The 16,059-nt window shown below is 40.9% G+C and overlaps 1 protein-coding gene across 1 annotated transcript; it reads right to left on the bottom strand.

Annotated features, from left to right (window-relative positions):
• Window positions 1-701: 701 nt before the first annotated feature.
• Window positions 702-16,053, bottom strand: camk1ga (calcium/calmodulin-dependent protein kinase IGa). The gene is made up of 12 exons (XM_070903424.1): window positions 16,030-16,053; window positions 10,841-10,926; window positions 6,715-6,840; window positions 6,445-6,519; window positions 5,717-5,855; window positions 5,313-5,436; window positions 4,207-4,282; window positions 3,760-3,872; window positions 2,691-2,769; window positions 2,489-2,576; window positions 1,492-1,844; window positions 702-765 (listed from the first exon to the last, which is right to left on the bottom strand). The coding sequence occupies exons 2-12, from the start codon at window positions 10,924-10,926 to the stop codon at window positions 702-704; spliced, it is 1,323 nt and encodes a 440-aa protein (XP_070759525.1). The 5' UTR covers window positions 16,030-16,053.
• Window positions 16,054-16,059: the final 6 nt, after the last annotated feature.

Raw genomic sequence — 16,059 nt, 5'->3', positions numbered from 1 at the left:
CGGCTGCTGTGGGTCAGTGACTCCAACTCGAAATAAAGCTTAATCTCTTTGGGTGAAGTGGAAGTTGGATCCGTCAATGTAATCCAGCATAAACAGAAATAACAGATGTCCAAAAATCTGCCTGCAACGTTTGAAAACACAGTCCAAACACTGCAGTACATTCCCAGACTTCGCATGTGTCTTAGTAAAGATATACAGAGCACATACATTACATGACTCTGAAGTTTCAAGAGTCTGGAACACTGCATAGGTCAGCTAAATATATTACACATTTACATTTTTAATGGTATTTAGTAACATGTTGAGAGTAATATACAATAAATAATCATAGGAAATAAATGTCATCAGCGTGACCGCATTTTATATGAATCGTAAATGATGAATTCCTGCTTGCGTCTGTTTTAATGTGTGGCGTTCACTGCACATAGACAGTCATTCCATGAGTTTTTTTTCTTTACAGTGTAGATACTGTATGTGTCTGTCCATGGAGCTTTCTGCAGCAGGGAACCACAACCGACGCGAAAAAGAACTGCCGCCAACTCGAGAGACAAACTAAAAAAAAAAAGAGAGAGAAAGGGAGATATTGGAAAATGAGTTATCAGTTACAGGCTGGTTTGATTAAGTCACTCGTACAACAGTCGACACCTAAAATTCCGATGACTCTTCACCTACATTGAGATTTATCTCAGGCTGGCCGCCGATCACATGACAGAACACACTCCGGACTGAAGCGGCTGGTCCTTCCTCTGAGCCACAGCATCCAGGCTGCAAAAACATCACACAAAATCAGGATTCATTAGAATGACACAATGATGAAGACTGAGAAAATGATGACAAATGATACAACAGCTGACTCTCTCTGGGTGGAGGCATTTCATTTTATCCATGTTGAAATAACGGAAAAAAGGGATGGCAATTTTGCATTAATGCATTGCATTAAGTAATGAACAGCTTTTTCAATACTTTTACTCTTTTCTCAACCAACTAGCTTCGCCAAACCTCCAAATATAGATAGACTCTTAAAGCATTTGAACAAAGATAATACACTTTGTCAATACAGATCTCATAAAAATGACTCAACCTCTATGACGATATTACAACTCATACTGGAGGTATATTATCTACTGTACCTAGTGGAAAAAAAAGAACCCTGGAATATTTCTTGAAAAGGCTTCAGAACCAATAGGAACCGTTAAATCTTGCTTGATGACTTCACATTACCAAAAGGTTTTAACAATATGTCACTGTTCAAAAGCATACCTCTGACACAGAAATGACACAGCCATTTGATGATTAACTGTCACTGAAGGGTCAAATTGACTTCATTAAAAAGCGATCTCTTTGCATAATTTGAAAATCACCTCAACCTCTGCCAATTTACAGCTCTATATATCCATACCTAAATTATTGCAATATTGTATCAACTGTTTTCTTGTTTTTCTGGTAAATCTGACACGCCCCATTTTCTAGCATCTGGAACAGGGCTCTCACCTCTTAGACGGCCTGAAAGGAGCCTCGATCTCTGAATGGAAGCTACTGACTTCTCTTGACTCATCAACGTCGAGGTCTTTGCCAGGCTCACTGTGACTGGCTCTCAGTGGTGGACAGAGACCTCTGCCCGACTCGGGATTACTGCAGGGGAGATGGTTGGCATCGTGAACTGGATTCCCGTTCGGGTCGAGGGCGCCAGCCTCGTCGTGGCAGGGTCCCAGCGCCTCTGGGTCATCCATCTCGGCGGACTGTAGTATGATGCGGGGCATGGAGAGGGGAGAGGGGGAGGGCTCGGTCTGGGACGACTGCAGTTTCTTCATGTGGTGGATTACTGAGGCTGCGTTAAAGGCTTGCTGTTGGACACAAAGAAAGACATGACATATTTGTCTTGAATTAGTAAGGACACTGCCTGTCACTAACATGTCATGGTCAGTTAATTGTCCTAATTATATAATTAAACGTAAAACAGTGTTGAGAGCATTTTACAGTGTCAGTACAGAGTTTACAGTATTTCACACTTAGAGTGCATTATGTGTTTATAGTTGACATTGTATTTGAAGTTTGAGCTTCCCTTAGGTCACTATAACTTTTAATGATAGAGTCACCATCTTTTTAGTATGAAACACTTTCCCCTGTAGGCCTTAAAGGTGTTGTTCAAGGACTGCTGGCTCTGGAGTTTTTTTCCCCTTATAGAGAACAACAGCTGTGGTCTGAATTTATGAGTTACAATGCTGATTGGATGTTCACAAGTTTTCATAGTGTGAAAACATATTAAAATGTCCATAAAAAACTTCTTCTCTAGAATAATGCACTTGCCACCGTGTGTCATCATGCTCAGTATGCTCAAAATGCTCATATTTTGCTGAAATACAGCTACATACACTGTTTTTGTTTGTATCCTGTGCGGTTAGCTCAGCTCATGTTGGTTGCCTATAACCAACAAAAGCAAATGCATGTTGTAATGTAAAATAGTCCATGAGCCAATAGTGTCACTTACCTTCCATTTGGATTTGGCAAAGTTCCTCTCTATCTGTTCACAGACAGACTGAGAAATGTCATGGTCTTTAGCTGTGTTTCCAGCAATCCTGCAATCGAGTCGATGACATTTGACAGTTAATTTGGAAAACAAAAAAAGCATTGTGTGTGTGTGTGTGTGTGTGTGTGTGTGTGTGTGTGTGAGACAAAGAGAAAGGACTAACCAGGGGTGTCTGAGTGCCTGTTCAGTGAGGAAACGTTTCTTGGGGTTTTTCTCCATCATATTCCTGATGAAGTCTTTGGCTGTGGAGAGATGGCACGGACAGCTGTTAGCTTCTGATTAGAATTCAGCACTCTGACCTGCTGCAAGCATACAATAACACACGTTTCACTTCACTTTAAACTTAAACCCGAAGGCAATTGCAGCCAGGCCAACAAAATAAAACCCAAATAATTAACCTAACCAAAAATAAAAAAATAAAAATAGCTTATAAAGAGCTCGAATGAGAGCAAAAAGACAGGGACACTCCTACCAGCTGAACCAAAAACACAAAAAGAGGTCAAAGATGTAAAGTGCTGTGCCGAATGACGCCCATTAACAGAAAATCTCATGCTTGTGTGTTTAAGAGAGGCTGAGCCTTAGATAACAGCTGGTATAAATCCTACAGTTTTTTCTTTAGGTAAGGAGGACGTTTGACATGTCTCTTAACGCCAGCTAATTTAATCCCTCAGGCAGGCGAGAACTGTCCTTGCCCATTTTGGTATCTATGTTAATCATATCTGTCCTAATCCAAGTGGTGCAAACCACTATAGCTGTCCTATATTAGGATAAGCTCTAAGGTTACATGACCGAATCCTAATCTATATGCAGGCAACCGGAGCTGGATTTAACTCTTCTGAGGCCAATCACAAACCAAGTCTTTGGACTTTGAAAGAATATTGCAAGTCCAGATGCATGCTGACCTTACCCTGTACAATAACATGACACTTGCTTTCAACACTCCCTTTTAAATAGTGCAACAGTGAAATGCATTTTCATTGCTACAAAGACGAGTCTTAAGTGAGTCAAGACACTTGACAGGTAAGTCCAAGTGAAGTTTTAAATCAAATCCGAAGCAAACAATTATTTTGTTATTATAAAAATAGTCATTATAGCCACTTTCAAGTCTGGTCATTTGGATTTGCAATGTGCAAAAATTAAAGAAACTCCAAAAGAGAAAGTGCAGGGGTCTTCGAGGTCTCAACATTTTTTTGAAGGCCGAGGTGTTAAAATGTTTTCTGCTGCTTTCATACCTGACTCGGAGATGTCGTCCCAGAAGGGTGAATGAAAGGCGTACTCAGCCCTCATGATCTTTGAAAACAGACGAGTATCATTCTCTTCAAAGAACGGAGGGTAGCCACAGAGCCTGCAACACAGAGACGACAAGCGTAACTCAGCTAATCCCTTCACATCTACATTTTGGACGATTTAGCAGCTACGGTCCAGTGTTCTGTTTTGTGGTTACGGCAACTGGGTGTTCTAAATACGCTTTAACTCTGGTTTCACAGATCTGATCAAACAGTCGCTGAAGTATTCACTGTGTAACATGTGAGACGTGTGCTTCTGACATTTCGGTTATCATTGAAAGTAAACAAGTGTAACACACAACTAATAGGTTGCTCCCAGTTCTCCAGTCTGTAATGACTATTCATGAACATATAAAGAGCTGTGTTACTGTTAGAGAACAGACATGTACTCACAGGATGTAAGTGATAACTCCAATGGACCAGCAGTCCACCGCTTTGCTGTAGGGTCTCTGGGCCAAAACCTCAGGGGCTGTAGAATGACACGCATCAGTGGGTATCATGACAGGTAGCAGAGCAAGACAAAAATGAATGTTCAAAATGGATTACTTTTACTCTGGGATATTAAATGTCACCATAGGAAAGTTGCCAAAGTTTTCTGGATCTCTTCAATTGCATAAATCACACTCGTTTTTATATCATAGATGATATCATTAATCATTTCAACTGCAACAAGTCCCATAGTACTAGTTCTAATAGAGTTTCAGTATGAAAAACCTTCAACATATCATTATGACAAAGTGTACTTTTTAGCTGCTACTACATTTGAAAATATAGTATGACATATTCCCTCTGATTATAAACTGACTGGACGCCTGGGCCCTAACACGCTATTATCAGGCTAAAATAATCCTTATTTATTCTCATCCAGCTAATTTGGTTTTTCAGTTTGAAGATGGATTTGTTAATCCCGGATGAATTTATCTTGAATGACAGTGCGCTCTTATTTTGAAGTCAAGGCAAAATTAGTAGAGAGTCGAAACCATGACCATCACTTAGATGATTGGCAGCGTGTTGATCATGCAATGGCAGGCACGCAGGGTGGCATTGGGAGAAGTTAGTCTTCAGGGCCTTCTGCCAGAAAGCCTTTAGGAGGTCAGGTGATGTCATATGAGTAGCAACAAAGTCCATGAAGGGAGGGAAGTTGTGGTGGATGAATGGGTCAAACGCAGGACTTTCACCAAGGAGTCCAGGGTTTGTGAAACAAAAAATCTGCTTTGACTCATTTTTAAACTTCGCTGACTTATTATTTAGTTAGGTTAGTTTTTTTTTATTATTATTATTTTCAGTTTTCAGTCGCAGTTTGGTTAGGTTTAAGAAAAGAGAAAAGAGTTCAAATAGACACTTGATGTGTTAGAAAGCCTTTCTGGTAGAAAGGCCTGAAGGCTAACTTCTCCCATAATATAGCATAAGTATATAGTATAAGTATATGAAACTGTTCACACTGTATAATGTAACTTTAATGATTTAATGTATGTGTACGCCCCTCCCCAATAACTCACCAACATATCCTGGTGTACCACAGGCTGTGGACATCACACCGTGCTCCAACGTCTTAGACAGACCAAAGTCACTGACCATGATCTTAGCGTTCTCATCTGTGTTGTAGTACAGCAGGTTCTCAGGCTGTTCAGGGACAGAGAGAGGAAGAGATCAAAAGTGTGTGTGTGTGTGTGTGTGTGTGTGTGTGTGTGTGTGTGTGTGTGTGTGTGTGTGTGTGTGTGTACAATAATCCATAATTGATTTGATGCATCCCCTGTTGACTAACATGTACCCCGGATGATCTCAAGCCACCTGGTTTAAGTAGGTGCGTCTCATGACAAATATGTCATCTTGAAATGTGTTTGTCTTTCTGGGTGAAATTACTCTCCGTGTGTGTGTGTGTGTGTGTGTGTGTATGTCTTACCTTAAGGTCCCTGTGCACGATGCTGTTTTCGTGCAGGTAGCTGACGGCCTGCAGCACCTGTTTGATGACTGTGCTGGCATCCTTCTCGGTGTAAACCCCTTTGTCTAAGATGCGATCAAACAGCTCCCCGCCTGACACCCTGCACACACACACACACACACACACACACACACACACACACACACACACACACACACACACACACACACACACACACACACACACACACACACACACACACAAAGGTTAATCAGCAGTGTTTCTATCGTTCTAGGGAACTTGTTGACCTCTTCAACCCTGGTAACCTCCATTTAAATTTCAGCGAAGATCAGACAGTTCCCAAACATGTCAGGTTAGAATTTTGGGTGTATAAAGATGTGTATGAAATGATGCATAAAACACTCTCACACACTCTTTTTGATGGAAGAGTACAGCCATAAACAACATGGAACTTAGGGTTTGAATATTTCACTCAGTGTGCGAACGGGGAAAACTTTATGTTAAGGGATTTAATGGCATTATGGAGATGCACAGAGGCACAATATACAGCTGTGTGTGAGTCTGCCAGTGGGATTAATAGGCATTAATATACATAGGAGGCACACTCGCTCGCTTACTGTTGTTGTTATTGTCAGATTTCACTCAAAATGAGATCCACTGTCAACATTTTGCTCAACCGAGGTAATCATTTGTGAAACCCCCCCCCCGATAATAACGAGTCCACTTACAGCTGCATGACCAGGTAATAGTGTGTTCGACTCTCATAGAAATCCTCCAGCCCCACCACGTTCTCGTGCTTTATCCTGAAATCATAAGAAAGAGGTTGGTTAAGATTTAAAGCAGCGTCGAAGAACCAAAAACCTTACTCGGTCGTTTATAGTCAAAGGTAAGTCTACGCTGACTTCGTATGGAGCAGAAAACTGCCGCTGCACTGCTCTCTGTTGGCTAGAACATAATGAGAAAATCACCTGTAAGAATGAGCGTGTGTGTTTTTTTACCTTCTCAGGACATTGATTTCATTTTCCAGGTTGCTATGAGCGAGGTGTTTCTTCTTCAGACATTTCAGGGCGTACAGATTTCCCGTTGTCTTCTCTCTCACCATAAACACCTCCGAAAACGACCCCCTGCACAAAAACAGAAAAGACAGAGACGCATAAATTTGACGTGTGGGGGGGGGGGGGGGGGGGGGGTTAACGCAGAGAAATCAGTGATGGACAATTATCTGCAAACACTTCTCAATAAACAGTAATCCAGTCGCCCTAGATGCGGGTGCTATTAAATCTGAAGCCCTTGAAACAAGAGGGTCCAACTGCAGACCTCGCTTATGTGGAGCCCAGGTTTGGGAGCCAATGGAAAGAGAGTGCCCAGGAGCATGAGGTGGGTCACTTCCTTTGGGGTCACTTTTTTATCATATTTTATTCGACCAGATTTGAAAATGTTCGCAGAGCGTCTTTTTGTCAGGTAAGAAGCTAGCAAAATATTCTTCCCTGTAGTGCGTTTGGTGTGAAGGAGACATATTGAATTACCTAAAGAATATAACCCGGTTGACGTTACACAAAGTGCAGAAGCTAAACATCCTGATGTAACATATCCTTTGGAATAAAACTGGAAACATCAACCTCTCTTGTGTTGTTAGTGTTTGAGTTTAGTGAATGATGTGTGCCTTGGTTTGGATTGATTTACTTCATTTTATTCTGGTTTTTAATGTCATTCTAATGCCTTTTCTTTGCCTATGTAAAGCACTTTTAATTGACTAGTTTAATGTTGGCATTAAATTAGACCACTGACAGTGTTCCCTCGTTATATTTTGCTAAATGCTGTGTTTTGCTTGAGTTAATTTGTCTCCATATGTGGCGCTAAGCACTAATTATACTTATTCAAATTTTATCAAGCATTTAGCGCTAAACACATGTTGTGTGTCCATATGTGGTGCTACAGTAATTGCTCATAGCCGCAGTGTTTCTGCACTGAAAATAGATACAACTGGTTATGACGCAGCCCTAAGGGCCATGCCTACTGAGTGCAGAGTGCAAGAATGGCCTATTTACCGATTCAATTATAACATTTTCTCTGCTTGCTTTTTCTGTGCACGTATATGGTGCCAATACGTCCCCCTAGTACTTTCATTTTTACGTGTATAGCAGACGCAAAATGCTAACAAGACTTACATGGCAGCACTGGAAGATTTTGAAAGACCCCACAGGTCAGAAAATAGAATAAGTCATCTATCTATGTCTACTGGAACTTCATGAACTGGAACTCCTCCTTTGATTAACTACTCTGACATCTTTTTTTTTGTCTATCTGATTTTGCGAGGTTCTAAGTAATTATGCTGCAGCTTAACTATTTTGTTTTTTATTCATCAGAAATGTAATTTACAACTATTTATCAATGCTTTTAGCAAATTACAAAATCTCAGTGATCCGAATGCATGTAAATGTACTTGAATGACCTAATTGAGTGAGTGCGTTAACTGAGTGTTAGGCAGAACAGCATAGGCCTGACGTCGACATCTACCAACCGTCGATTAAAGACACCACATGACTTGAAGCTCCAGAAGCACACATCTCTGACTGAGACAGCAGTTAGAAATCGGCAACCCCATGTGACCCAGGCAGGCTGGGCATCCACAATGGCACCCGTCTTTGTTTAGGCTCACAGTCAGAGGGCAGCAGGGGTGTGATCCTTCTTTTTGGCCGCCGTGTCGAGCATCTGTGCAGATGACGCTGCAGCTCTGACCTGAAACGTCTCAGACGATTAAACCCCAGACCTCCAGATGCTATTATATTTTGTCTAAACGAAGATTAGGCTCACATACTGATACATGTATTGAAAGTCACATCTGAGCCTGAATTTTTCCTTTTTTTTTAGAGCAGGAAATGATCCAAAATTCTACATAATGGAGCATATTTGATCCTACACTTAGGCACAATAAAATAATTTTATCAACTTTCACAACATAGGAAGGTCATTGTCGCCCATTATACTTTTCACTTGATATGAAAACCATGGAGAGATTGAAATGGCAAAATAAATCATCTCCTTTATTACTTTAATTAAAAACCGAATGTGCCTTTTCAAAGCAATGCAAGTCCATCTCCAAAAGGATTTGCCAAGTGAAGATGTGGTGACACGTTTCAATCACGCGTTTGCACAAGTGCAAACCTGCGCCTGCTCATGCCACCTCCCTTCATATACATTCCGTACACTCATGCACTAATATAGACAGTCAGACTCTTAATCCGATAAGTGAAGTGGTGCTAGGATGTTCCCACACTGCTGTTCTGACGTCACACACACACACACACTCTCAGAAGCCCCACTCATTCACAGCCAAGTCGAGGACGGAACACTTTAAGCAGCTTTGAACCTGCAGGACAGCTCTAAGGAAGCAACACCTTCAGTTAAAGTAACAACCATCTGTTTCAGGTCTGACCAGTGACATCAAGCCAACCCGGCCTCGCTACATTTCTGGAAATGGTGCAGACAAAGCAAATAGCTCGTAAAGCCTCAATATTAGTTTGCACCAAATGCTTGTTCAGTCTCATTTATTTGTTCATTTTACACTGTATTCATTATTTTAAAGTCGACGCAAAGCTGCTTGTGTTGAGACATGAACATCAACAAATTTGAAGGCTTATTTTGTTAAAGGGGGCAACCCAGCCATTTAGTATGGCACCTCTATGAAGTTGTTAAAAAAAAGAATGGTCAAAATTGATGCGGTAGAGAGCGGCTCAGATATCCTGACTTTCATTCCCTCGTATGGGCTCCAAGCTCCAAAAAATGCTGGATCCTACCTTTCCTGTGATGCAACTGGATAGCGTCTTTTGTCAGACACTGTTGATTCTCCTGAAAAAATGGACTTGGACTTGAGTGCCCTTTAAATGGGAAATTAAAAGCTTTCTGTAGAAGAACAAAAAAGCAAAATAAGGTACTGAAAAAGTATTTTTTGGTATTAGTACTGAAACTCAGGTACCCAAACAGCTGTATGGATCCAATCAGGTAGTGTATCTTAAAGTTTAAACAAGCTGACATTTTGCAGCCACTCGAAACAAAATGTCAATGTTGTTTAATATATAACAATATTCAATATTATTGATCAAGTTTATTAGGTTTATTATACAGTGTGTGGTCCCTGCTGTCTTCCAACAGGTTATCAATGTAAAGTCCTTCACTAGCAGGTTCAGCTGTGAGTAGATTACCCAGACAGTGTAAGAGGCTCCAGTGATAAAACAAGCTCTCCGCGAGGTGATGAATGGGATTATCCTAGGCCTGTAGGCCAATCTGAGCCTGGTAACTGCATCCACTTCCATCCAGCAACAGCCCTCTGAAATTGGTTTTAATGTCACTGTAAAGTGGCAGCTGCAATCAGGCTAGTGATTGATGGCGGTTCACAGTATTTACAGCTTATACAAATCTGGACTCGAGCATCCTCCCTGGGGGGAAATCTCCACCTTCAAGAGGAGCCGAGTCAAAAGTTAAGGCTGCACAAAGAATGCTGTGCTGAATGCAGTCATTCCTGCCATTTCCAGCTCTATCCGCGTTGTGTTTTAGACTGTTTTTGGGCAGGCGTCTTTAAGACCACACCCACCTCTTCTACCGCTTACTGCAGTGCATCAGCCTGCATCTGCAGGATTTCTTGACACAACCGTTCAGTCCCACAAGTCATTGCACCAGGCCCACCTGCTGCTGAAGTCTGTGCAGGAGTCCCGATTCAACAGGATTCCATTTAACGGGTAGACTGATGACCATCCCACCCACGTGCTCAACGCAGACAAACATATCTGCTGTGGGTCTTATTGGCCCCCACTTCCGTGCTTGCAAATAGAAGCAGTCACCATACTTGAACCCTCATGAACGCAGATCAGATTGCACCTGAACAATGAGATTCTTTGCTAATTTGCTAAAAAGCCAAGGAACGTTTTTTGTCCATTATTGCTGAATTGATGGCCTTCAAAAGTAACTTTTTGCAATTTGGATGTCTTACAAAGTAACTAAAAACCGTGCATGCTGCAATTAATTGTCAATGAGCCCTGACACATGTATGCAGGACTAGTCCCTCCCTTCTCGACACGCACACAGAGCATTCACCAGTCGGCCTTTATTTCCAGCAGCGGTACTTACGCTCCCATTTTCCCCTTGAAGTCAAACACATCCTTGATGTTGCTGGTGCTTTTCTTCCAGCTGCAGATGATCTCCTTCCGCCCCATCTTCTGGCTCTGACGTTGCCGTAGACTCCTGAAGCACAGATCACGTAAATGATTTACATTTCTCATGGGTTATGACTGGAAAGCCCCCAGTGCGGACTTAAAAACCTGGAGTGATTTTAATTTGATCGGTATCACATAAATATGGGTCTCTTTTCAACAAATGCTTTGTACTGTGTACTGTGCACCCACTTTAACTTGACTCTATAAATAATAAATAAATAAATCTTGTTCTGGTATTTGCAGCATCTTGGTGTAAGGCTTGTGTTTAACTACTAATGACTGAATCAGTTTAGTTACTTTTAGTAACTGTATTTATACCTTGTGGAAGTATCAAAATAAATCAAAGTGAATTGAATTAAAACATAGGCAGAGCAAAAAATATCTGATGCACTGTATCTTTGCAGAAAGAATCAAAATGGCATGGTTGATAACCTCAGTGTACGTGTTCAAGTGCAACATGTTCTTTTGTTTAATCCTATTCTGTGATGCTCTCAGCCCCCGAGTCACATCTGGTCCATGTGCTGTGGTTATAAGTAAGTATGTGCTGGATCCCTGTACACCCTGACCCCTAACCACCCCCCCCTGTTTTGGTTACATAAACAGTTGCATGCCCATGACTGAGGTCAGTCCTTGCTGGCTAAAGCCCATTTGTACCTATCAGTTACACATGCTTCAGAAAGGCAGAGGATTAGAGAGGTAAATAGCAGTGGTTGGTTAATCGTCTCAGCCATCCCTCCTGGCCTTCCTCATGCCCATCTCCTGAATGACTCCCTTGAGTCTGTTGTGGGAACAGATTAGCAGCTGACTCCAAAACTGGGTCGTTTTATAATCCTGGCCTTGAAAGGCCCTCGAACTCTGGCCTCCCAAAACTATTTGCTGACATGCACCATTATTAGGTGGAACATCCAAATGATGTGACATGCCAAATAATGAAATTCATTCATTAAAGTTATTTTATCAGAAATGCATTGTCACATTTTCCAGATTACATTCTGGTTATGTAAAAAAAAACAAAAAAAAAAAACTTTGATTTGCATATTGATTGATTGATTTGAACTCTATATACTAAATTTCATTGCTACAAGTCCATCAGAATTTTGCTAGAAAACAAATTGAAGTACAGACTTACAATTTCAACTTTTATTCATGCTCTTCACTCATTGGGGAACAGAATCTCTTGAATCATTTGTTTCTACAGCCCTAAACATTATTCAGGCTGCTGAGGCGTTTAACCATTCAGCTATAGTTTTTATATGGTAAAACTAAGGCATATAATTAAGCTATTTAGGCAACCCAGAATTTAGGGGGTAAAATTATAAAGACTGTCTTCAGATAGTTTTAGCTGTTTTGTCTCCCAATTGCTTCATGTGAGTGGTTTTAATGAAGCATGTACCCTTAGTTTGGCGTGACGTACATATTTATTTCCAGCCGGGTTGAGCGTTAGCTAGTTTGGTAAATTATCTCTGAACGTTACTCTTTTTTAAAATATCTATCATACACCTCAATATGTGAGCATAGGGCATGTTTCTGAACAGAGACGACTTCGTTTTATCCATACAGCTTCTACGTGCCGACAAAAAGACATTCTGTCGTCATACAAGTTGAATAAAGATAGTTCTTACCTGAGGAGCGAGGCAGAGATGCTTGGGTTGAGGTATCCGTGAACGTACCTGACTGCCTCAGGTAGCCTGCAGCGCTTCACGAGCAGGGGGGGGGCGGAGCCTCATCCACTCATCTCCTCGGTCTCAGCAGTCCGACAACATGTTACATTCAAAGACTCTTGGGAAACTGCGACTCACCACGCACAAAGTAAAACTGAAAACACAATTTTGGTGTTCATTTCGTCAGTTACGCCGCAGCTCGTTCTCCTTTACATTTGGAATGATCTTTAATTATTATCGATTCGTCGTTCAGCAAATTGATACATATTTCAGGGAATACATTTTTCTTTCTGTCTGGTCATACTAGGCGTGAAGGCACCTTTTCTGTCTACCGTAGTTGCAATGATTTTCTTCTTGTTTGGCCTATTTCCCCATGCATTTTTTTTTTTTTTACTGTTATGGTTGACCACAAGTCAAATGTGTACCATTAGGATAACAGAATTCCTTTATTTTATTCCTTTATTAAAACCCCCTCTGATTTTTCAATTATGCACAAAACAAGTCACTTTAAATGGTAAAACAATTGGGTGTGGTGTTTAATGTTTCTGATATTTAATGTTTTTGACTTGAGATACGTGATTAGACACATTAGCAATTTCTGAGACATGAAGTCTACATCAAGTGGTGGATGGTGAGGAACTTAACTGAAGCCAAAATAAACACTTGCTTTCTTCTCTTTGGAAAATCATAAATGTTTTGTTATGCATGGGCTTCATGGAGTGTATAGCTTAGTCTCAGTACAGTCTAGTTGATTAAATGCTTTGTGTGGTACTTCTCCTCAAACTGGGCCTCAGTCCCTGATCAAGGTATCAAGGTTCATTTATTTATTATTTTACAACATAGGGTTGCACAATGAAATATAAGTTGTAGCCCCTTCATGCCACACACACACGAAACATATACATACAAATATTTAGATTAGAATAAAATAAAACAGTATATGCAGATACTTATATGCATATGTACCTATACACATATACACCCAGAAAGTATGTACAGTATGTGCAATGTCAGTTGTTTCGTGTCATCTATCTATGGTGTGTAGAGGATGAGGAGTCTCACAGCCTGAGGAAAGAAGCTTCTCTGTAGTCTGGTGATACAACAGCAGATACTTCTGTATCATTTGCCAGACTGCCGCAGGGTGAACAGGCTGTGGCTGTTACTGTCTTTTAGTATCCTTTGGGCTGTTGTTGGTAGATGGGCACCAATGATGTTCTGGGCGGGTTTAATCACCTGCCGCAGAGCCCCTCCTGTCCTGGGCCGTGCACACCCCATGCCAGTTTGTGAGATTTCCTGTCAGGGTGCTCTCTATTGCTCCTTTGTAAAAGTTAACAAGAACTTGGCACGAGAATTTTGCCCTCTTACGTTTCCTTAAGAAACACAGCCACGTCTGAGCTTTCTTTACCAGGGTGGAGACATGTGATGATCACAACAGGTTCTCTGTGATGCTGATTTCCAGGAACCTAAAACTGGTCACATGCTCCTCCTCAGCTCCACTCATGTAGACAGGGGCCTCCTTTTCCCTAAAATCCACGATCTGTTTCTCGCTGCACGTGAACACACATGCTGAATTCCTGTGAACAGCAGCAGCCACAGCACGATGATATTATGTGTGATTATCTCATACATACAGTCAGCATACCTGCCGTAATGACCTTACCATAAGGCCATTTGCTCTCCGATCTAACAACGCAGTTGTGTAATGATAAACCATTTGCATGAGTATGTTCCTTGGCTGCTGCACTTGTCACGTGTGAATCAGTTGTTTACCATCCTTGCACATATGTTGTCATGTCTGCAGTCTATACCACAAGCTTAAAATATGCAAACAGTTTCACTTTTGCAACATTTTATCCTTATAAAGGACGTGGTATGAATATAAACTAAACAACATTCCACTGTGTCATGCATGACTTCAGCAGTCTGTACAGCCTGAAGATATGCAATGCTGCAGCACGAGACATGTCCCTCAGTGGCAGGGTATTGATAGCACAGCTAAGCTGATTATATATATATTAACAGCTAATGCAGCGAGATGCCCAGTAGGCCATATAAGAGCATAATTAGATTAGTATTTATACATGTGAGAGCAGACCAGGGCATAAACAAAACATTTTCTGAATGCAAACATCAAAGACATGAGTTTGCTGCTGTTCAAACATAGACAATATTGGGGTACATCATATGAAAAGGTTGTGTTAAGAAGGCGGGCCAAAGCCTTTTTTGGGACCAGAAGCAGAATTTATTTTGCATTTGTGTACAATGACCATTGAAATTTAGAGAGAAAATAACGAAAATAAATGACAAATGTTACAAACAAACACTTGAATTCAAATGGGCTCATATGCAGCCCTGCTTAGGAATAGTTTACTTCAGTTAAACTTCAGGCTAGATATGTGAGTTACATCGTGAGTCATCAACGTTTAACAACATAGTTAGTCACCAACTTAAAAGGAGCTTGTCCTGTTCTTTGACTTTATCATGACAAACATAGACTTTGAAAAACAGCCCATTGAAAATACTAAATACATAATGGATAAAGAGTACAGGACTATCTATCTATCTATGAATTCTTAGATTTTTTAAATTTATTTAAATGTTTGCATTTATTCAGCTTTGGTCCTCCATAATACAGACAGGTATTGACATCACAAGACATGAATACAATTAAAACACACTTTTCACAATGAAAGTAAATGGAAAGAAACAAATGTATTGAATGACACATTTGACACAATAAAATATTTTATTCACAGCCAGCAAAGCACTGAAGTGCCACTTATGTTAATTCGGACAGAAAAGAGGCCCCTGAAGGCTCCGCATGGATCAGTTCCTCCCTCCAGTCACAACAAAGAGACGTCGCCGACGTCAGTTGATGACGTCGTGTTGATTTTGAGCGGAGAAATAATTTATTTATAAACTGACGTAAGGGCGCTAAATCTAAAATAAACCGTGAATAAAATGTGAAAATACATAAAATATTTTGGTGAAGCAGCTGCACGCATGAAAGGTTCGATAATATTTGACCTTAACACAATACACTCGTTACGTTAGCGTCAGGTAGCGTTAAATGGAAAATGCAGGGAAAATGACTTGCTAACTCTGCCGGTCGCGCTAGCTACATTTTAGCTAGCTAGCATTAGCACGAGGGTAGTCCTTACTCCTGACGTTACCCTTCAAATACTGTTTGTCGTGATTTATTGTATTTCAGTGTTCTATGTGTTGTTGCGATGTGTGGTGTGGTATGCTCATTTTTTAAGTTCAGTAGGGTAGTGAGGGAACTACTAAGCGAATATTACATGGCTAGGTTAAGTAGCACCACATAGCTAACGGTAAGTTGCTTCGGGGGACCCAAGCTATGACCTGCGAGATCCTATTTAGCTCCTGTTAGCCGGCTATGTTAGCATTCATGGAAACAGTTTGGCTAACCTCAGGCCATTGCATTGTGGCTTTTTTCGACTTATATATCTGA

Source organism: Enoplosus armatus, chromosome 3 (genome assembly GCF_043641665.1).
Source record: "Enoplosus armatus isolate fEnoArm2 chromosome 3, fEnoArm2.hap1, whole genome shotgun sequence".
NCBI classification, from domain to species: domain Eukaryota; kingdom Metazoa; phylum Chordata; class Actinopteri; order Centrarchiformes; family Enoplosidae; genus Enoplosus; species Enoplosus armatus.
The sequence above is the reverse complement of the archived record's forward strand: the minus strand, read 5'-3'. Positions and strand labels throughout refer to the sequence as shown.